Source organism: Macaca thibetana, chromosome 7 (assembly GCF_024542745.1).
Source record: "Macaca thibetana thibetana isolate TM-01 chromosome 7, ASM2454274v1, whole genome shotgun sequence".
Taxonomy (NCBI): domain Eukaryota; kingdom Metazoa; phylum Chordata; class Mammalia; order Primates; family Cercopithecidae; genus Macaca; species Macaca thibetana.
Genome location: NC_065584.1, coordinates 52,777,015 through 52,800,030, shown reverse-complemented (window position 1 = coordinate 52,800,030; position 23,016 = coordinate 52,777,015). Strand labels below are relative to the sequence as shown.

General features: G+C 40.2%; 2 protein-coding genes across 7 annotated transcripts in view; one reads left to right on the top strand and one right to left on the bottom strand.

The window, feature by feature from the left end:
* Window positions 1-1,606: 1,606 nt before the first annotated feature.
* Window positions 1,607-23,016, top strand: part of MAPK1IP1L (mitogen-activated protein kinase 1 interacting protein 1 like) — a 126,170-nt gene continuing 104,760 nt past the window's right edge. Inside the window, exon 1 of the mRNA XM_050798272.1 lies at window positions 1,607-1,610. The gene's annotated coding sequence lies outside the window, so the exon portion shown is untranslated. The remainder of the gene's footprint in view (window positions 1,611-23,016) is intronic.
* The window catches only part of WDHD1 (WD repeat and HMG-box DNA binding protein 1), an 86,603-nt gene continuing 65,299 nt past the window's right edge, over window positions 1,713-23,016 (bottom strand). For 5 of the 6 annotated variants that reach the window (XM_050798232.1, XM_050798236.1, XM_050798237.1 and 2 more), the window contains 10 exons: window positions 22,577-22,691; window positions 21,778-21,909; window positions 18,249-18,469; window positions 18,035-18,150; window positions 17,795-17,848; window positions 13,126-13,169; window positions 12,571-12,741; window positions 10,945-11,075; window positions 6,735-6,873; window positions 1,713-4,392 (listed from right to left, as the gene is read on the bottom strand). In XM_050798232.1, the coding sequence (XP_050654189.1) occupies window positions 4,192-4,392; window positions 6,735-6,873; window positions 10,945-11,075; window positions 12,571-12,741; window positions 13,126-13,169; window positions 17,795-17,848; window positions 18,035-18,150; window positions 18,249-18,469; window positions 21,778-21,909; window positions 22,577-22,691 (1,324 nt within the window). In that variant the 3' untranslated portion in view covers window positions 1,713-4,191. The remainder of the gene's footprint in view (window positions 4,393-6,734; window positions 6,874-10,944; window positions 11,076-12,570; window positions 12,742-13,125; window positions 13,170-17,794; window positions 17,849-18,034; window positions 18,151-18,248; window positions 18,470-21,777; window positions 21,910-22,576; window positions 22,692-23,016) is intronic. The other variant, XM_050798233.1, reaches the window with a different exon arrangement.

The following is a 23,016-nucleotide window of genomic DNA, read 5'->3' as shown; positions in this document are numbered from 1 at the left end:
AAATTTATTCCTAAATGTTTTATTATCATAAATGTCTCAATTTTAATAAGCTTTGCTTTTGTAGGTACCTGTTCATTTCATTAAAGTTTTCCAATTTGTTGTCATAAAATTGTTTGTAATACCTTGAGTCAGTGTTCAACCAAAAAATAGAACTGGTAGGAAATATATGTAAGATTTCTTGCAATGAACTGGCTCACATAATTATGGGGGCTGGCACAGCAAGTCTAAAACCCTAAATCCACAGGCCAGATCTTCAGGATTGGCAGGCTAGAAGCCTTGGGCATGAGCTGAAGTTGCTACCTACAGGTATAATTTCCTCTTTTTTCTCAGGGGAGCCTCAGTTTTGCTCTTATGGCCTTTGAACTGATTAAATCAGGCCCATACAGATGATCTAGGATATTCTCTCTTCCTCAAATTCAACTGATCATGAACTTTAATATCCATAAAATAAGTCAGTATTTGATTGAATATTGGTGACTCTCGCTTAGCCAATTTGACACACAAAACTGACTACAAGCTTCTTTTTCATATCTGTATCATTTGTAGTTAATAAATCTCTTTTCATTCCTAAGATCATTTTTGTGCTTTTCTCTCACCATGATCAATGTAATATGAATATTAACAAGTGTAACTCTGTCCTCCTTACTTTATATAATAGATATCAAAGACTTATGATTGATTACTAACTTAAAATCATAAGGTACTTTAAACTGTGTCTTAAGTATAAAATGTTTTCACATAATTGTGATTTTAGGCCAAAGACCAGGTTCCAGATGTGGCTAGAATATAAGTAATATTTTGTCTGACAATCCTGACTTTTCAGATGAAGCAGACATAATTTTTCTAATTCATTAATCTATCAAAAGACCAACTTTTGGCTTTTTTTATTCCATTATGTTTATTTCCTATTCCATCAGTTTTTGTCCTTTATAATACAGTCCCAAAGTGGGTAGAAATTAGTGTCAATCCCAGAATACTACCTTCTACCCATTCTGGCACAGGCCATCCTTCAAATTTTAACCTTGGGGCTACGTGCGGTGGCTCACGCCTGTAATCCCAGCACTCTGGAAGGCTGAGGTGGGCAGACCATTTGAGGTCAGGAGTTTGAAACCAGCCTGGCCTACAGGGGGAAACCCTGTCTCTATGAAAAATACAAAAATTAGCTGGGCGTGGTGGCGCGCACCTGTAATCCAAGCTACTCAGGAAGTTGAGGCCAGAGAATCACTTGAACCCGAAAGGCAGAGGCTGCAGCGAACCAAGATCATGCCACTGTACTTCAGCCTGGGCAACAGAGAGACTGTCTCAAACAAACAAACACAGGAGTTTGAGACCAGCCTGGGCAACATGGTGAAACCCCATCTATTTAAAAAAATACAAAAACTAGCCAGGTGTGGTGGCATGCACCTACACTCCCAGCTACTTGGGGCTGAAGCAGGAGGATCACCTGAGCCCAGGGAGGTCAAGGCTACAATGAGTTGTGATTGTGTCACTGCACTTCAGCCTGGGTGACAGAGAGAGGCTCTGTCTGAAAAAAACAAAAACCAAAAAAACCCCGTACCTCTAATAATTAAAAACAATGCATGATTCTTGAATGGATCCTAAACTGGGGGTAAAAATGGCTAACAGCACTTTGAGGGAAATTTTATTATAAAATACAGGCTATGTAATAACATCATCTGTTAAATTTCTTTGGAGTAATTATGGTATTGTAATTATGCAGAAGAAAATCTTTGTTCTTAGGGTACGTGCTGAGTACTGAGGGATGAAGTATATGCATATTTCAAATGGTTCAGAAAAAATCCTGTCTATAAAACATACATGGTAAAAATGTCAACAATAAGACGAACTAGAGGAAGGATATACGGGTGTTTACTGTCAAATTTCAAATTTTCTGTAGGTTTGAGAGATTCAAGATGAAAACCTGGGGGAAAATTATATATTCTAATAATAAAACAGATGGGAAACAAAGAGGGCCCATAAGACCAACAGTCACTGATTAAGATGCTTTCTATATGAATGGGCCTCATCCTTTTGTCCAAAGGGACTACCTGGCATCTGTTCCATGTTAGTGACAGTGACTCACTCCAGGCTGCTAAACAGACATGGGAGGCTACAGATCATAGCACAGTCCCCAGAGTTGCACATAACCCCAGTGCCTATTCACTTGCTCTCCGAAATAAATCTGTAAAGTAACCTCCTCCAAGGAGTTTTTGCTTTTGGAGAATAAAATTAAGATTATGTCAATTTTCTATAGTATACAATAAGCTCAAGTAGGCAGTATTATTGATACGATGATTAATATATTAATTTATTTCCATTTTCACTTTCATACTATTCAGTCCCAATTCTCTGAAAAAAAAAAAAAAAAAAAACACTGGAAAAGAACAGGTTTACTATTATATAGCAGAGAAACAAGGATGTTTCTTGGTTTCAAAGTTCGATTTGTAAGTTAAACCGAGTCAACACAAAAACCTTCCTTCAGCCAAATAAAAGTAGGAAATTAAAAACCCTTTTGCAAATTCTTGGTATTATCAGGTTGCTATGAATCTGAAATACACACAGATTATAACCTTAAGCATTAGGCTGGCACAAAAGTAATCGCGGTTTTTGCCACTGAAATGGCAAAACTGCATTTACTTTTGTACCAACCTGGTATTATAAACTATATACAAAGCAAGTTGAGAAACCAAAAACAAAATAAATGTCTACAAACATGCTTTCCAATGTACTATAAACAAACCTTTACTTAAGATCTTGAAATCAAAATTAGTTTGTATAGTATTCAGACCTAATAACAAAGCAAGATGAAATAACAGCATCCTCATTATCAGAATAGTAACTTTTATATAAAAGATTACTATATGTCAGAAACTAAGTGCTTTCATTTCATTTAATTCTGGTAACAAGGAGGGAACAAAGGCTAGAAATTGGGTCACCAGCCCAACATGACCCAACTATTAGTAGTAGGTAGAGAAGTGAGTCTTTGAACCTAGGTAGTCTGGCTTTGGAATCTGTGCTCACAACCACTGTGCTATCATGTCTCTGATATCAGCTACTAATTAAAAAATCAAAAATGTGTGTCTTCCTAACCTTAATCATCATGGGATAAGGAATATTCTTGGCTCCTTTATGTCTAAATTTTCAACATACTTTTTCCCTTTCAACCTATTACTACCCTCAATTTTGAGTCAGCTGATTTTATGTGATTCTTTCCCTCCCACCCTCAGTACACTGCCTTTATGTGGCTGTATTTGTATTAGTCTCTGCTTAGAATAACCAAAAATGTATGAAATGATGAAACCTTGTTTGTTTGATATAAAAGAAGAGTTAAATACTTTCCGTAACTTTGGTCTCTTATCAAGCCTTCAAAGACTTGCTCAGGAAAGTACTGTTGATGTTGATAACCAGAGTATCCCACCAGGAGCACATGATGCCTTGGACTGCAATATTGTCACAGCAGTGTCTTCAGTTCTTCTCTACTATGTATAATGCAGAGCAAGATGAGGGTGGTGGCAGAAATTATGGTAGTAAATATAAGATATATTTTCTAGAAATATATACATTTCATGGAAAGAAAACATTAAGACCATATCAAGACAAATATACAAATGAGAAAGTTACATTTATCTCAAAAAAATCCAGGCTATACAAACAGACAACTGAAAGCCACACAGGAAGAAATTTCCGGGAAAAAAAGTCTCACCTACAAGATTATTTACATGTTTAGGGCCAATATTATTAAAAGACGTGGTCCCCTAGGTCTAGTAGAAACATATAGTCTATGCTAACACACTTGGGAAGAAGACTATTGTCCTTCCTTGTACACGACAAAAAACAAATGAACCAAACCCCTAGAAGGTATCAATGCACAGAGGTTTTAATACCTTGGCTTTAATGATTTTTCAAGGTAAGAAACAAATTCAAATTGGTTGTGGCTTCAACTCAGTAATTACAATCACAATGCATCTCTGAAAGGCCCTGCATTTGGAGGCAGAGTAATCTGCAAATATGATAGTTTTTACATATGCCCTGTTACCTACACCGATATAATTACTACATTATCTTATAAAGACAAACAGTTGCTTCAAACTCTTTAAAAAATATATAATGAGTTTTCCAAAGACTCAAGTCTATATTCAAACCAAGATGAGTAAAAAAAATCCATTACTTTCCTAGGGTCACTTTCTTCCTTTACTCCTGCTTAAATGCAAAAGCTGATAGTTTCTGATTTGTAGAAAAATCTAAAGGTTTCTGCTTTTTAGGCAAATTCAGATTCTCTTTTGTTTTTTCTTCCTGGTTTTCTGTTTCATCGCTTTCATCAACCACACGGTTTCGCTTCTTTGCTTCAGCTCCATCACTTGCCTTTTCTCCTTTGGCTTTGTTAGCCCATGCCTTTGTAAAATAGCAGGGGTGAAAAGAAAATATTTTTAGGAAATAACAAATAAGAAGTAAATGATTTATTTACTTTTCCAGGTAATATTTTTATATATAAAGCAGAATAATTAGCACTTGAATTAAGTGTTCTCATTGTTAACAAATCTTTTATTACTTAAATGCAGAGCACATTAAACATTTGTATTACTTTTATATCTCAATCTAAGCTTTGCTTATATTAATCATATAGTTGCAAAATACTATAATTACAGTACTATTTAAAAAGGAAACTTTTTATTCTAAGATAATTGCAGTTTCACATGCAGCTGTATGAAATAATACAGAAAGATCCTGTGTAGCCTTGACCCAGTTTTCCCCAGTGGTAACATTTTGCAAAACTATAGCCCAACAATCACAACTATAGGGAACTGACATTGAAACAATCCCATTTTACTTCTATCATTTGGGTGTATGTATGTATTTAATTTTATTGTAGGTTTATTTGTTTACCACCACAGTCAAAATACAGAACCGCTTCCCCAAGCCCCAACTCCGACTCCAACCCCGGGCAACCACTACTCTATTCTCCATCCTGATCACGTTATCATTTCAGGAATGTTATATAAAGGAGTATATATTCTTTGGGGTTTGGTTTTTATTCACTTAGCAAGAGCCAGATAAAGTCCACTCATTTCATCTGTCTCTTAAATCTCTTTTAATCTATAAGAGTTCCCCGCTCCTACTTTATTTCCCTGGCCATTTCAAGGGCTCTTCAAGCTGTAGAATTTCTCACATTAACAAACTGGATTTAAGTAAATGTTTATGGTTTACCTTAAGAACATTGATTACATTTTTAAGTATTCAAAAACACAATCACAGCCTTTGCCAAGTCTCTTCCTTTTTTGCGGTGTAAGGTCTTATTTATTTAGATGCCATTTTATCGAACAACAAATGAGAAACATAAAATTGTAAATGAGGTTCTAAATGATGCTAAAGGTGTTTAGACCAGTTTCTGGCTTCTTCATTACACAACACCATTTTCATAAAACCCAATTTACCAAAGCAAGTATCTATGTTACTAGGTGCCTGTGCTGTGCCCTGCCATTCCTGGGGAAGTGAAACCTGAGGATTTAACTGGTACACCACACACATTCCTTCCACATCTAACACAGAAATTGCTCCTTCCTTCCTTCACATGGCAGAAGTTCATGAGAAGCAAGCCAGACACCTGTCCTAATTTCCATGTCAAAGGCTGGAACAGAACACCAGTCTTTTTCCCAAAAGGAATAGTCTCATGGAGTATCCAATGTGTAAGTAGATAGAATTTCTAAAAATTCTGCTTGCAAGAACCCTAAAGTAGTATTCAAAAAATGTGAATTCATTTTTACTTATTAATTTTTTTCCCCCTTGAGACATGGTCTCACTCTGTCACCCATGCTGGAGTGCAGTGGCACAATCACGGCTCACTGCAGCCTTGACCTCCTGGGCTCAAGTAAGTGATCTTCCCACCTCAGCCTCCTGAGTAACTGGGACTACAGGTGTGTGCCACCATGCCAGGCTAATTTTTAAATTTGTTGTAGAGATGGGGTATCACTATGTTGTCTAGGCTGGTCTCAAACTCCTGGGCTCAACAGATCCTCCTGCCTTGGCCTCCCAAAGTGCTAGGATTATAGGCTTGAGCCAATGAACTCAGCTTGACACTTTTGATTTTTAACAAATGTATCTTTTCTTGGGGTAGCCTCCTAACTTAAAACATACAGGAACTTAAAGAAATTAAAACGGTAAACTGTCAAAAAATTAATCATCCAGGCTGGGCAACACAGTGAGAGCTTATCTCTACAGAAAAAAAAAAAAAAGAGGACAATTGCTTGAGCCCAGGAGGTCGAGGTAGTAGTGAGCCGTGATCACACCAAGACACTCCTGCCTGGATGAAAAAACAAGACCTGCCTCAAACAAAAACAAAACAAAAAACCCATCACCATTACATAATAATTACTACCTATCCATATTACGACATATATGACAAACTCTTTCAAAATAAGTTTGGTGGATGTATTCAATTTCCAAAAACAGAAAAAGGTTTTTCCTTTTTTTTTTTTAAAGTTATCATGATTGTTATTATCATCGTTGTTATTATTATTAGAGATTATTATTATTATTATTATTGTTAGAGATGAGGTCTCATTATGTTGCCCAGGCTGGTCACAAACTGCTGAGCTGAAGTGATCCTCCCGCCTTGGCCTCCCAATGTGCTAGGATTACAGGCGTAAGACACCACACCCGGCCAAAAGGCATTTCTATAATAATTTTTTAAATCTGGGAATTCACTAAGATCTCAACCTTGGCACAATTATCCTTACCTTTCTTTCTTCAGTTGACAATACTCTAAACCGAATCATTCCTTCTTTTATTATGTCTGCTTCATCTGAAAAGTCAGGATTGTCAGACAAAATGTTACTTCTATTTTCTTCTAGCCACATCTGGAACCCAGTCTTTGGCCTAAAATCACAATTATGTGAAAATATTTTATACTTAATACAGAGTTAAATCTTTGACATCTATTATGTAAAATAAGGAAGACACAGTTACACTTGTTAATATTCATATTACTTTTTTTTTTTGAGACGGAGTCTCACTCTGTCACCCAGGCTGGAGCGCAATGGTGCGATCTCAGCTCACTGCAACCTCTGCCTCCTGAGTTCAAGCGATTCTCCTGCCTCAGCCTCCCAAGTAGCTGGGATTACAGGCATGCGCCACCACATCCGGCAAATTTTTTGTATGGGGTTTCACCATGTTGGTCAGGCTGGTCTCAAACTCCTGACCTCAAGCGATCTGCCCACCTTGGCTTCCCAAAGTGCTGGGATCACAGGCATAAGCCACTGTGACTGGCCTCATATTACTTTAAACTGCCTAGAGACTGCAGGATCAATGAACTGGAAAATGCTTTGTAAGGTAAATTCAAAAGGATCACTCACATTTGTATTTTCCAAGTGTAGCAACCATGAACTCTGTACTTTCAACTTTTTAATGAATGTAGACAGGCTCAAGGTCTCTAACCTCACTTAGCCCTTGTGGCCTGGTAAAATTCTTCCACATGTCCTTGGTACGCTCTTTTTCTATTTCCCCAAACCAGCTATTTGAATTCCTCACTACTTTTCTCAAGTCCCTTTCCCATCGCCTCACCCTTGCTCTCAGAGCTGACCTGCATCAGCATTAGGTGAAGCATGGACACAGCACATTTGTACATTTCATTAGATTCCACTCATGACATAAATTGTCTTTAAGTTACACAAGTGAAGGTTTAATGCAAATATTTAACATTTACTGATCACTTACTATCTACTAGGCACTATTCTAAAAGCTTTATGCATAATACCTTATTTAAATGACAATAACACTATGAGATAGATACAATTATTATCTCCATTCCATAAGTGAGGAAAGGGAGGCTGAGAGAGGTGAAATAACTTATCCCAGGTTACACAAACAGTAAAACTCAGACCTGGGATTCAACTACCAGGCAATTTGACTCCAGAGTCTATGGTTTTGTTTTTTTACATAGACAGAGTCTCGCTCTTTCCCCCAGGCTGGAGTGCAGTGGCTCCATTTCAGCTCACTGCAACCTCCACCTTCTGGGTTCATGTGATTCTCCTGCCTCAGCCTCCCGAACAGCTGGGACTACAGGCACGCACCACCACACCTAGCTAATTTTTGTATTTTTAGTAGAAACAGGGTTTCACCATATTGGCCAGGCAGGTCTCGAACTCCTGACCTTGTGATCCGCCCGCCTCAGCCTCCCAAAGTGCTAGGATTACAGGTGTGAGCCGCTGTGCCCGGCCCAGAGTCTCTTATGTTTAACTCACCAGTTATACGCCCCTCACTAGGATGAACCTAAACGAATCCTAAATAACAAGTCTAAACGTTTTTTTAATTTTATTTATTTATTTATTTGAGACAGAGTCCCGCTCTCTTGCCCAGGCTGGAGTGCAGTGGCGTGATCTCGGCTTACTGCAAGCTCCACCTTCCGGGTTCACGCCATTCTCCTGCCTCAGCCTCCTGAGTAGTTGGGACTACAGGCTCCCGCCACCACTCCCAGCTAATTTTTTGTATTTTTAGTAGAGATGGGGTTTCACCGTGTTAGCCAGGATGGTCTCCATCTCCTGACCTCGTGATCCGCCCATCTCGGCCTCCCAAAGTGCTAGGATTACAGGCTTGAGCCATCGCACGTGGCCTAAACTTTTTAAGGTTAAAAAAATTTTATTAAAAAATTACTAGTATGACCATAACCACTTGCTCTAATTTCTGAAAATAAGCAAATTTTAAGTAATCTTAACGTAAACCGATTTCCAGAAAAATAACAGATCAAAACAAGTAAAAATCAAGGTATAACAAAGGTTCTTGAATTTCCAAAAATTAATGAAGACCCATTTTAATGAAACTTGGAGCAACGTCACAAATCTACCTAACAGCCTGCAATCTTCTGCTTCTAAACAGCTATTTTTAAAAACAAAACCAAACTTGAACATTTCTTTCTTTTTTTGTTTTTTAAAGAGATGTGAGTCTCACTATGTTGCCCAGGCTGGCTGCAAACTTCTGGGCTTAAGCAACCCTTCTGCCTCAACCTTCTAAGTAGCTGGGACTAAAAGAGTGCACAGCCACCTGGCTAAAATTGGACATTTCTGATTTAGTATATCAACATCTGTGAAAAATATTAGTTTTAATAGTCGTAATTCCTTAAAATTTCAAAAAGTAAGTTTTATGTATAACCGATAGTATGAAAAATTAAATTATCAATCTTCTTTGTTGTTGTTTCAAGAGACAGGGTCTTGCTTTGTCGCCCAGGCTGGAGTGCAGTGGTATAATCAGCTCACTGCCACCTCAAATTCCTGGGCTCAAGCAATCCTCCCACCTCAGACTCCCAAGTAGCTGGGACTACAGGCACGTGCCACCACACCTGGCTGATTTTAAAACTTTTGGTAGAGACGGGGTCTCCCTACATTGCCCAGGCTGGTTTCAATCTCCTGGGCTGAAGCTATCTGACCACATTGGCCTTCCAAAGTGTTAGGCTTGGCCAGGTATGGTGGCTCACACCTGTAATCCCAGCACTTTGGGAAGCTGAGGTGGGCAGATCACTTGAGGCCAAGAGTTTGAGACCAGCCTGGTCAATGTGGCAAAACTCCATCTCTGCCAAAAAATAACAAAATTAGCAGGCATGGTGGCACACACCTGTAATCCCAGCTACTCAGGAGGCTGAGGCATGATAATCGCTTGAACCCAGAAGATGGCGGTTGCAGTGAGCTGAGATTGCACCAGTGCACTCCAGCCCTGGTGACAGAGCAAGACTGTCTCAAAAAAAGCATTAGGCGGGTGGGGCATGGTGACTCACAACTGTAATTCCTGTGCTTTGGAAGGCCAAGGCGGGTGGATCCCCTGAGGTCAGGAGTTCAAGACCAGCCTGACCAACATGGAGAAACCACGTCTCTACTAAAAATACAAAATTAGAAGGGCGTAGAGGCACATGCCTGTAATCCCAGCTACTCAGGAGGCTGAGGCAAGAGAATCACTTGAACCCGGAGGCAGAGGTTGTGGTGAGCCGAGATGGTGCCACTGCACTGCAGTCTGGGCAACAAGAGCGAAAAAAAAAGTTAGGCTGAAAAAAAAGCATGAGCCACTACGCTCGGCCTATCAATTTTCTTAAATAAAATTTTCATTGTTTAAGACCTAAATTAAATTCAGAACAAAACAGGAAATGTGAAAACCACAGCCACTCCCTCAAATTAAACTGGTTCACATAAAGTTATTAGGAAAATAAGATATACTTTATTTTATTATTATTTTTCTCCCTGGACTGCTCAGCATGAGAAAAATAAGATATATTATGGCAAAAATGAAATTGTGACTATTCTTTTCTTCTTGTTTTTTCTGAGAAGGAGTCTCACTCTGTCGCGTAGACTGGAGTGCAGTGGCGCAATCTTGGCTCACTGCAGCCTCCATCTCCTGGGTTCAAGCAATTCTCCTGCCTCAGCCTCCTGAGTGCCCAGCCACTATAAAGAAGTTCTTTATGTAGTAATAGAAAATAAGCTGCAAAAGCTATTGTTAAGTGAAAAAAGTAAGGTACAGAATAATGTGTGAAACAAAAAATAGACAAATAGGTATTTGCACATAAACAGAATAATTTTGGAAAGTTCTACAAGAAACTTGTTGCAGTGGTTGTTTTTGGAGACAGAAACTAGTTGGATGAAACTACTTATTAATACACTTCTTTTTGTATCTTGTTGTTTCTTCCCATTAAACTATTTAAAAACAAACAAAAAAAATTATAAAATATATCCCAATAAAATATATCTACAATTTAAAAATATACAATTTACTAAAGCATATTTTAATAAATATTGTAAATAGACATTAATATCTGTGGCTTCCTTAAAGCCACAAGTGTCCAGAATGCCCACTACCAATGCCAATGTATTATTTGTATTAAGGAATAACAGCACTGCATAATTTTGTATTGCTGCTACTGTATACTTTTTATACTTGGTCACTGCATGCTAAATTTCTCTATGTACTGACCTTTGGTTTTCAGTGTTTTGAGGACATATAGCTGGGGTTTCAGATAATACATTTTTAGGATTTTCTTCTTTCACTTCCTCAGTTTTATTAGTTTGAGAATTTCTTTTCTGGAAATAGGATGCTGCAGATGCCTATAAAAACAAATGTGAACACTGCAATAACATCTAGTATAATTTTATATGTTTTATAAGCAAGTTCTGAAAAATGTGAAGAAACATCTATAATTACTGAGAATTCTTACATGAAATCTTGTCTTAGTTGTAAATAAATAGGCAAACACATGCAAAACCAAAAAAGTATACTTCAGATTCCATGTTTTCTTTTTTTCTTTTTTTTTTTTTTTTTGAGACGGAGTCTCACTCTGTTGCCCAGGCTGGAGTGCAGTGGCGCGAACTCGGCTCACTGCAACCTCCGCCCTGAGTTCAAGTGGTTCTCCTGCCTCAGCCTCCCGAGTAGCTGGAATTACAGGCGCCTGCCACCCGCCCGGCTAATTTTTTGTATTTGTAGTATAGACAAGAGTTTCACCATCTTGGCCAGGCTGGTCTTCAACTCCTGACCTCGTGTGATCCATCCGCCTCGGCCTCTCAAAGTGCTGGGATTACAGGCGTGAGCCACTACGCCTGGCCTAAATTCCATATTTTCTAAGTGAATACAATTATATGAAATAGAAAAGATAAACAATAGATCTATTTTACTGATGACAAATCCGGGATCAAATACTTATGAGAGTGGAAAAATCAGGATTCAGAACAAGGAAAAATTAGGGCCATGTACAGTATCAGTCACTATTAAATAATAGTAAATAATAGTAAATATTTATTATGAATAATAGTAAATAAGAATATACATCAGAACTATCTGGGTGATTTTAATAAAAATACAGATAAATGTCTGAGCTTCTGGGGTCTGAGTATATACATTTTTAAAAAGTGATTCTATAAAAGCAAGGAGCGGGGCAGGACAGGCTGGGTGTGGTGGCTCATGCCTGTAATCCCAGCACTTTGGGAGGCTGAGGTAGGTGGATCACTTGAGGCCAGGAGTTCGAGACCAGTCTGGCCATCATGCTGAAACCCCATCTCTACTAAAAATACCAAAATTAGCTGGGCGTGGTGGCAGGCCCCTGTAATCCCAGCTACTCAGGAGGCTGAGGCATGAGAATTGCTTGAACCCAGGAGCGAGCTGAGATCCTGACACTGCACTACAGCCAGCCTGGGTAACAGAGTGAGCCTCTGTCTCAAAAAAGACAGGGAGAGCAGGATAGTGGTCATGGAAGTCAGAATCTGCTACAAAGTGTGTAACAACTCATGAGGCAGAAGAGGGAGTGATTCTGAAGCAAAAACACAAGTTTTGGGGTTTGTTTTTTTCAGATGGGGTATCTCTTATAGTTTCCCAGACTGGACTCAAACTCCTGGGCTCAAGTGATCCTCCCACCTCAGCCTCCTGAGTAGCTGGGACTACAGGTGTGTGCCACTGTGCCCAGGTGCAAAAACAGAATTGAACCCACTTCCCTTACAAGACAATTGTAAACAGTCATAACCTCCTATCCTATATCTGAAACAGTGAACAAAATTGAAGACAAACAGATCCCATGCTGCTTACTGCAGAGGAGGGTAGCTGAAACAGTACCTGCTTAGGCTTCGGCTTTGGAATCAGAGGCTTTATAATGGGAGACTTTTCATTATTTGTAGTTCGATTAAGTGCAGTGGATTTCTTGGATGATTTGCCCATATTGTCTAAAATATTAGTTGAACGTGCTGAATTCATTGACATGGCTGGTTCTTTGGAACTGGCTGATACCTAAAGAGCAAACTAGTGTTAGCACTTTATGTTTAAAGAAGAAAAATATCCCAAGAGACTTATTTTTTCTTAAAATTTCTGTTAAGTTTGTATTGCCATCTCATCTTTAGAACTAAATACATTTGGTACAATCCAAATTAAGAAGGATACATATATTCCCAAATATCACATCCCCAAGAAAGACAGAGGTATCTTTCAAAACCATAGGTACTTAGAAGGTAGGTGGAAAAGACAACTCTCAGCCCAAGTGCTGCTTTCTTCTGTTTCCACACAGATCAGTCTTTCATGCCTCCAAGTCTGGGGAGAGTCATCTCATCACTTGGAAATACTTCTTTGTATAGAAATGTATTTAAATAATATAAAACATCACTTGGAAGACTTTACCTTAAAGGGATTTACTCGTCCTTGGCTGCTAAAGGTAACTGCACCTTTCACAAAAAAGAAACCCTTGCTTAATAATGGTAGAAAATAGATGACTTCTGACATCTATAATACTACACAGAATATTGTAATCCCCATTAAATGAAAACAAATGTATTTTGCAACTTTTAAAAACTATTAACAGACATCCTTTTTCCTGTTTCTAAGCCAAAATAAAAGCTATTAAATGTGAACTATCCCAATATGTACATACTGAAACATATTCAGTATGTACAGATCTTTTTCTCCTGTTACTGCGGAAGAGGCAGTGGCTAGTCTGAGCTAAGGTTAGTAATCCCTTTACATGTGTTCTGTATCCCATGCCCTCCTGCTTTGTCAGAAAACCTGACCTATCAAGTTTCTTGACAGCCTACATCTTTGACTTTTCCCTATTTATTGGCCCCTAAAGTTTCCCAACTTAAAAAGAAACAAAAACCAAACCTTCTCTACCCTACATTCCTTCCAGTCATCATTTTCTCTCGTCTCCTCCATCCAGCCATTTTTTTTTTTTTTTTTTTTTTTTTGAGACAGAGTCTCACTCTTGTTGCCCAAGCGATCTTGGCTCACTGCAACGTCCACCTCTCAGGTTCAGGCAATTCTACTGTCTCAGCATCCCGAGTAGCTGAGATTATAGGCGCCTGCTACCACACCTGGCTAATTTTTGTATTTTTAGTAAAGACAGGGTTTCACCATGTTGGCCAGGCTGGTCTTGAACTCCTGACCTCAGGTGATCCGTCTGCCTTGGCCTCCCACAGTGCTGGGATTACAAGCATGAGCCACTGTGCCCGGTCATCCAGCCAAATTTTTCCAAGAGCTGTTGACACTATTATCATTTCCTCACCACCCATACATTCCTCCATACAATATAGCACTTCCAGCCCTACTACCCTACAGAATCTCCTCTTGCTAAGGTCCTCAATGATCTCTACATGGTCAAATCTGGTGGATACCTGTCAGTCACCTTATTGGCTCTATCAATGGCATCCCACATAGCTGACTGTTCCTTTCTTCTTGATACTTTGTCCTCTCTTGACTTCTGAGATACTGCATTCCCTGACTTAGTTCCTTCCTCTCTGGACCTGTGGACTCATTGTCTTCCAATAGTTGGTTCCTCCTCTTCCTCTACCCGATGCTCAAATGTTGGAGATTCCCTAGTCCTAAGCTCATTTTTCTTCTTGCTTTACATTCTCCCCCAATGCTTGCTTCCCCATGCCCATGGTTTAAATTGCTATACTTATGCCAGTGATTTTCACTTTGTATCTCTTGACCAGAATACTTTCCTGAGCTCCTGATTCAAATATCTGTCTTCATGACATTCTACTTACCTTACAGTAATTCATCATCTTCCTCTCTAAATCTGCTTTTCCCTAGTGTTTCCTGACTTAGGAAATGGCACCATCATTCACTCAAGTACTCAAGCCAGTGTTAACAAACTAATCTCTAATTAAGAGCTTTCCTGGCATGGTGGCTCATGCCTGTAATCCCAGCACTTTGTGAGGCTGAGGAGGGAGGACTGCTTGAGCCCAGTTTAAGACCAGCCTGGGTAACATAGGGAGAGACCCTGTCTCTACAAAAACAAAAAACATAACGAAACAAAAAACCCAAACCAAAACAAAACTAGACAGACATGGTGACACACGCCTATGGTCCCAGCTACTTGGGAGGCTGAAGTGGAAAGATCGCTTGGGTCTGGGAGGTTGAGGCTACAGTGAGTCATAATCATGCTACTGCACTCTAACCTGGGTGACGAGTCAGACCCTGGGGGAAAAAAAAGAGGAGGGAAGGAGGGAAGAAGGGACAGATGGAGGGAGGGAGGAAAGGAGAGAGGGAGAGAGGGAGGGAGGGAGGGAGTGAAGGAGGAAAGGAGAGAGGGAGGGAGGGAGGGAGGAAGGAAGGAAGGAAGGAAGGAAAGGAGAGAGGGAGGGAGGGAGGGAGGAACTAACTAACTTTCCAGCTGAGCATGGCCACTTGTGCCTATAATCCCAGAACTTTGGGAGGCTAAGGCAGGAGAGTTGCTTAAGCCCAGGAGTTCCAGACCAGCCTCAGCAACAAAGCGAGCCCCTCTCTCTACAAAAAGTACACACCAAAAATTAACCAAGCATGGTGATGCACAACTGTAGTCATAGCTACTCAGTAGGGTGAGGCAGGAGGATCACTTGAGCACACAATTTCAAGGCTGTAGTGAGTTAGGACTGCATCAGTGCATTCCAACTCTACTCCAGTCTGAGTGACAAAGCAAGATACCCTGTATCCCCCCATCCCCACAAAACAACAACAACAAAAAAAACTTTCCATCTAGCCAATAAAAATTGTTTTATTTATCTTGTTTCTGAAAATACTTTATAGAAGTTTCCCCTTTTTTCTCTCCTGACAGAGTGCTAGCCCCTTGCGGTTTGGTGCCTCCCTGATTCATGAATCACGGAACGCTCAAATTAATCCTGTAAGATTTAAATGTGCTTAAGTTTTTCTTCTATTACAAGAAACTGAGTCATTCTTTATGCCCTGAACTCCTACATGCTCTTCATCATCTTCAGAAATAGCTCTCCAATTCTGCCCATTCTTTCTAACATCACCATCATCACCTTAGCTCAGGCCCTTATTCAGTCTCATTTGGACTGCCACTGTAGTCTATTTATTTTTTAATTTTTATTTACTTACTCTTCTTCTTATTTTTTTAGATGAAGTCTCACTCTGCCACCCAGGGTGGAGTGCAGTGGCATTATCTCCGCTTACTGCAACCCCCACCTCGTGGATTCAAGCAATTCTGCCTCAGCCTCCCAAGTAGCTGGGATTACAGGCATGATTTTTTTTTTTTAATTTTTTTTTTATTTTTAAGAGAGATATGGTTTCACCATTTTGGCCAGGCTGGTCTTGAACTCCTGACCTCAAGTGCTCCACCTGCCTTGGCCTCCCAAAGTGCTGAGATTACAGGCGTGAGCCCCCATGCCTGGCCTATTTACTTATTTTTTGATACAGGGTCTTGCTCTGTCACCCAGGCTGGAGTGCAGTGGTGCAACCATAGCCTACTGCACTCTCAAACTCCTAGGCTCAAGATATCCTCCTGCACCAGCCTCCCAAATACCTGGGACTACCGGCGTGCACTACCATGCCTGGCTAATATTTTTATTTTTTACTTTTTGTAGAGATAGGGTTTCGTTGTTCCCTAGGCTGGTCTCAAACGTCTGGCCTCAAGTGATCATTCAACCTTGGCCTCCCAAAATGCTGAGTTTACAGACGTGAGCCATCATGCCTGGGTATATCTATTCTTCTTCAGCACAGTGTGCCATGCTATATCTCTGCTTAAAACCTACAACAGTCTCTCAGTGACCTTAGAATAAAGAGCAAAATCCTGACTGGGTGTGGTGGCTCACACCTGTAGGTCCAACACTTTGGGATGTGGAGGTGAGCAAATTGCTTGAGTTTGAGACCAGCCTGGACAACAGAGTGACACCCCATATCTCTATTAAAAAAAAAAAAAAGACCAAAATCCTCAATATGGCCTATACAGATCTGCATGACTTGGCTCCTGCCCATCACTCTAAAACCCTTCAGCACCACTTTCTCTTTGCTCTCTGAGCTTTTCACACCATCCTTTTGCAGTCTTCACTTCACACATACTGTTCCTTAAGTCCAATGCTTCTCTTCGGCTCCTGTTCCCATACATCTTTGCCTCGCTGACTATTATTCATCCTTCAGGTCTCTGCTGTAAATACTCCATGAGGTCTGCCTTGGAGTCCCTACCCATTCTCCACCGACTAGATGACAGCTATGTGTTATACGCTCTTTTCATATTCTATATGTTTTTTAAGTTAATTTTTTAAATGAAAGTAACATATGTCCACAGTTTAAAAAGTCAAATGGTATTATAAGGTTTATGCTCCCCACTGACAAAAGGCCAGCAGGGCCCTACTCCAACCTTCTCTATCCCGCAGGCCCACTCCCTGAACGCAACTATTTTCAACTCCTTTTTTTTTTCTTTTCTTTTCTTTCTTTTTTTTTTTTTTTGAGATAGAGTCTTACTCCATTGCCTAGGCTGGAGTGCAATGGCACGATCTCAGCTCACTGCAGCCTCTGCCTCCTGAGTTCAAGTGATTCTCCTGCTTCAGCCTCCCGAGTAGCTGGGATTACAGGCACACACCACCACACCCAGCTAATTTTTGTATTTTTAGTAGAGATGGGGTTTCACCATGTTGGCCAGGCTAGTCTAGAACTCCTGGCCTCGTTATCCGCCCGCCTTGGCCTCCCAAAGTGCTGGGATTACAGGCGTGAGCCACTGCACCTGGCCTTCAATTCCTTTTAACTATTTCTCCAGTATCCTGCATGTTTCCTCAGTGATATCCAGATCTGTCTTCCCAGCTGGGCTAAAATAGCATTAAAACAGAGATCAACCATGCATGTCTGTTTGACTTCTGTATCCACCATTAAGTAAAATGCCTGACACACAATAGGCAGTTTATAAACATTTGTTAAATGACCATAGCTTCACAAACAACATCTGAGATTAAAAAACAAAAATATAAACACACACACACAAAAATGGCCTTAAGGGGTAAGGTGTATTTGCGTAGATGTGCCACTTTACAGACAACTTTCAAAATTTCCTTGATATTACAAATTTATAAATATTTCTCACCTGACTTAGCTGAAATATCGGAGGAATTTGTACTTTTGGAAAATGAGTTCTGTCCTACAGATTAAAATAAAGCAATATAATGTAAATAGGGAAAATAAAGTCATCCTCAATATAAAACAACCTGACAGCAAAGAGGTCTGAAAAAAAGTATGAGTATTCAATTTCCCTCAGTTAAGTAAAATGGGAAAAGCCACATCCATGATAGTTCTCATCATTTATGGGCTTGCAAATGTATCTCACCAGGCTTATGTATTTCTGGTTTTTCTTCATCATCAGCTTCTCCACTGTCCTCGGCATCTTCTTCAACTTGATTTCTGAACCTTGGTTGGCTCCACTCTGTAGCAGTATTGCTGTAACTAAGAGAAAATAAGATTATTCAATAAAGAGCTATGTAAAGACCAACTTAACAATCAAGACAGTAAAGGAAAATTCAAACAACTGAATTATTTCTTACCCAGCATTCAGCTTTTTTCTGAAATCTTCTTCTTCTTCTCCCTCTTCCACCTGGGTTGCTGTCAATTCAGCTGCCTTCTCTACAGCCAGTTCACTAAGTTTTTGAGCTAGTATTAATTTCCGAGAGCGAGAAGCATATTTAATGGCTAAATTCACAGCATTTTGAGTCATTAGATCAGCAAGTTCCACACAACGGAATTCCCGCTCCAGTTTACAAGAAAGCTAATCCAAAAAGGGGGGGGGGAAAAAAAGATCAAATCACATCAAGTAAAACTTTTTAAAGATACTGACACTATTAGTAAAACTGAGAAAATAGTTTTCTAGCTACTGTAACTCCCTGATTCTAAGATGCACATTTTTACAAGCTTTAACATCTTTGAAATTGGAATTACAATTAATTACAATTAATGGTGGGTCAGTTTGGCAGCATTTTTGTGTCTCCATGGCTTAAATGAATAAAGTAATGGTGCATTATGCCATAAATAGTGGCTTAGATTTGATGAAATATTACATAGCACTTTAAGCTACTAATTGCAAGAAAATTAAGAAATTCATTTAAAAAATTCAAGGGGGAGGCTGGGCATGGTGGCTCACACCTGTAATACCAGTGCCTTGGGAGGCCCAGGTGGGTGGATCATGAGGTCAGGAGTTCGAGATCAGCCTGGCCAACATGACAAAACCCCGTCTCTACTAAAAACACAAAAATTAGCCAGGCGTGCTGGCGTGCGCCTGTAATCCCAGCTATTCAGGAGGCTGAGGCAGAAGAATCGCTTGAACCCGGGAGGTGGAGGTTGCAGTGAGCCGAGATTACACCACTACACTCCAGCCTGGGCGACAAAGCAAGACTCTGTCTCAAAAAAAAACAAAAAACAAAAAAAGCCAAGGGGACCAGGCATGGTGGCTCACACCTGTAATCCCAGCACTTTGGAAGGCCAAAGCAGAGGGATCGCTAGAGGCCAGGAGTTTGAGACTAGCCTGGGCAACACGGTGAGACCCTGTAACTACAAAAAATAAATTTGCTGGGCGTGGTGGCATGCACTTGTAGTCTCAGCTACTCAGGAGCCTGAGACAGGAGGTTCACTTGAGCCCAGGAGTTTGAGGCTGCAGTGAGTCACAATCTTGCCACTGTACTCTAGCCTGGGTGACAGTGAGACTCTGTCTCTAAAAAATACAAAAAAGAAAACCAACAAACTGAGAAAAATTGGTACTTTGAAGATTACTAAGGGTCTCCTAATTCATAGCATATTAGAACTGTTTTCTTACTTATATATTCCATGTCTGATCCATCAGCACAGAAGCTTTAGATATTCACCTGGATGTCCTTTTCAAGATTTTTAGTATCATTTATCTATAATCAGTACTTCTTAATCGGGATGGTACACTGCCTCCACTGCCTCAGGGGGCATTTAGAAATAAAAAGGAGGCTGGGCGTGGTGGCTCATGCCTATAATCCCAGCACTCTGGGAGGCCGAGGCGGGTGAATCACAAGGTCAGGAGATCGAGACCATCCTGGCTAACATGGTGAAACCCGTCTCTAGTAAAAATACAAAAGATTAGCCGGGCGTGGTGGCAGGCGCCTGTGGTCCCAGCTACACAGGAGGCTAAGGCAGGAGAATGGCGTGAACCCGGGAGGCAGAGCTTACAGTGAACCGAGATCGCACCACTGCACTCCAGCCTGGGCAACAGAGCGAGACTCCATCTCAAAAAAAAAAGAAAAGAAAAAGGAATAGTTTGGTTTCCACAGTGACTATGCTGAACTAAAGGCATTTGCCCGGGGGCCAGGAATGCTAAAGAACTCACCAATCCCCTCGAAATCCTGGGCTCAAGATATCCTCCTGCCCTGGTATCTTTGATATGAGTCCCCTGGTATTTTTGATATGAGAAACACTGCCACAAGGAAAAGCTCCTCTAAGGCTAAATAGCAAATACATGAAACATATTTCCTTACATGTGTTGTACAAAGTAAAAAGGCTGCTAGTTCCTGGACCACAAGTAACACTTTATCAAAGGAATAAAGCTTATTCTACAATAAAGTTTTCTTACTACCAAAATGAGTTTTCTTAATACCAAACTTAAGGCCATGTTGCATAAAGGTGACAGTAGTGAGTACTACTTTTTAGAGACAAGAGTGGCAATTTGCTCTGTGGTCTCATATACCACTTTGCTCTAAGAACCTTGTTTCTTCAACTTTAAAATTAAAAGTCTGGACCATTCACTCTGTCAACAAATATTAAGGTCTACTATGTGTTAAGCCACCACATCATTGCCTGGCATACAGCAGTGAGCAGGTCTCTGCTCTCAGGGGCGTAAAGTCTGGTGTAAAACAAATAGAGAAGAAATAATACTATACTCCTCTCCATAAACCAACCACGAGTGGGGACACAAGCACAGGAACTTTAAGACACCCTGCTCCAGAGATAAATGTACTTAAATATTCTAGACATCAAACCTGGCCACTGGTCACAAATAAATTTTCATCACACACAGCTGCCTAATTCAAAGAGGATGACAAAAGGCAGGCATATCTAAAAGCCTGATCGAAGTTCTTAAGATTGCCCAGCCCTGGATATTAAAAAAAAGTATACACTCAAACTTTGTAAAACAGTAACAGAAACTAGAGCAGTAGTTCTCAGTTACTTTGAGGGCCTGTTAAAACACAGACTGATGGGCAAAAGCAAAAGGGCAGTAGCCCCAGAGATGTTTATTCCTGCACATGATCTTAGCTACAAGGTAATGTTGTATTCATTCTAGGCTGGGCACAGTGGCTCATGCCTGTGATCCCAGCACTTTCGGAGGCCGAGGCAGGTGAATTACCTGAGGTCAGGAGTTCAAGACCAGCCTGACCAACATGGTGAAACGCTGTTTCTACTAAAAATACAAAAATTAGCCAGGTGTGGTGGCACACGCCTGTAGTCCCAGCTACTCAGGAGGTTGAGGCAGGAGAATCACTTGAACCCGGGAGGTGGAAGTTGCAGCGAGCCAAGACTGCACGAATGCACTCCAGCTTGAGAAACAAGAGTGAAACTCTGTCTAAAAAAAAAAAAAAAATTTAACTGCAAGACCAACCAGAAAATAGAACTTTATAGGGGAAAATGCCATCAGATAAAACTTAAGAATGGCCAGGCACGGTGGCTCATGCCTGCAATCCCAGCACTTTGGGAGGCTGAGGCGGGCGGATCATGAGGTCAGGAATTCGAGACTAGTCTGGCCAACATAGTGAAACCCCGTTTCTACTAAAAACACACACAAAAAAATAGCTGGGCGTGGTGGTGGGCGCCTGTAATCCTAGCTACTCGGGAGGCCGAGGCAAGAGAATTGTGTGAATCCAGGAGGCAGAGGTTGCAGTGAGCTGAGATCACACCACTGCACTCCAGCCTGGGTGACAGAACGAGACTCCGTCGCAACAACAACAACAACAAACTTAAGAATCTTAGGTTGTGGGACTTAGTCCTAATGCACAGACCTTTAAGAAATTCAACCTATAGAAAAGCATTTAACTTTAACATCTTCAGTATATTTATTTTACTCACCGCAAGCATTTTCATTAAAAGTTCCTGTTGCTCTTTTGTTGCTTGCTTTTTAGTGCTCTCTTCGTATTCATAACCATTTTTAGCTAAATAATCAAGGTGGTTGTGAAATATAACTGAACGCCAAAACTGCTCCTACAAAAGTGAACAAAATTGCTTAATGACAACTATCACCTTAGTATGAGACAAGTGTTAAATATTTCTCTCAAGACACCAGTTTTTGAATAAAATATGTTCTGAAGCCCTCCTTTCTATAAGTTTATTTTACAATTCAAATTCTAGTGTGATACTACAGCTTAACTTTTTCCCCTATCCTTAAAAAAGGCAGTTGGGGAGGAATATAGCATTTAAAACAGTTTCCTAGCTATCATAATGAATGCTCAGAGAACTTGGTAAACAAACTTTTTAAAAGCTAATTTGTTTCTTATTTAGAGTAACTAATTGCAGATTTCAAATGACTTTTGATGACACAGGGCTAGGACTAGGGTCAGGTAAGCCAGGTGCCTACGGCACAAAATGATGGAGGCACTTCTTCTCAGGGACATGCCCTATCCTGAGAGTAAGTCTTTCCCCAGTGGGTCTCTGATAGTCACACCCGTTTACTTTGTAGACAAAGTCCCTGGAAGCAGTGATGGCAATCAGGTGGCCTGGTGATCCTAAGCAGTCCTCCTCCCTCCCTGCTACCCCTATTCATGTAATTATACAGTAATGAATATAGTGGCCATCACGACAATTTTAAAGTGTATGTATCACAGGTGCTGTATTATCAAATTCAAAGTGTCAAGGTAAGACTTCCACATACCTCCATTTGTCCTTTCTCTGTTGCAATCTGACAATAAGGAAGCTTAAAGGATAATATAGCAACGGCAGGGCGTGGAAGGGTTGGGGGAAACCGAGAACCTTTACAAGGAATGCACCTGTCAGTAAAGAAAAGTTCCACCATAAAAATTTGCTAACATGTCATAAAAACTGCAAAATTAAAAAAGTTTTCAAAAGTTAATAACTTAGAATAGTATTATTATAATAGCTGCCTTAATTATATGTAACAAATATCTCTTTTTTAAAAAGTGTTTTAGGCTTGACTAGGCATAAAGACTATCCCTACAAGCATTTCAAGAATAGAAAAATTTCTTCTCATATCTCACTTATTTTTTTTGAGACAGGGTCTCACTGTGTTGCCCAGGCTAAAGTACAGTGGTGTGATCACGGTTCACTGAAGCCCCAACCTCCCAAGTTCAAGCG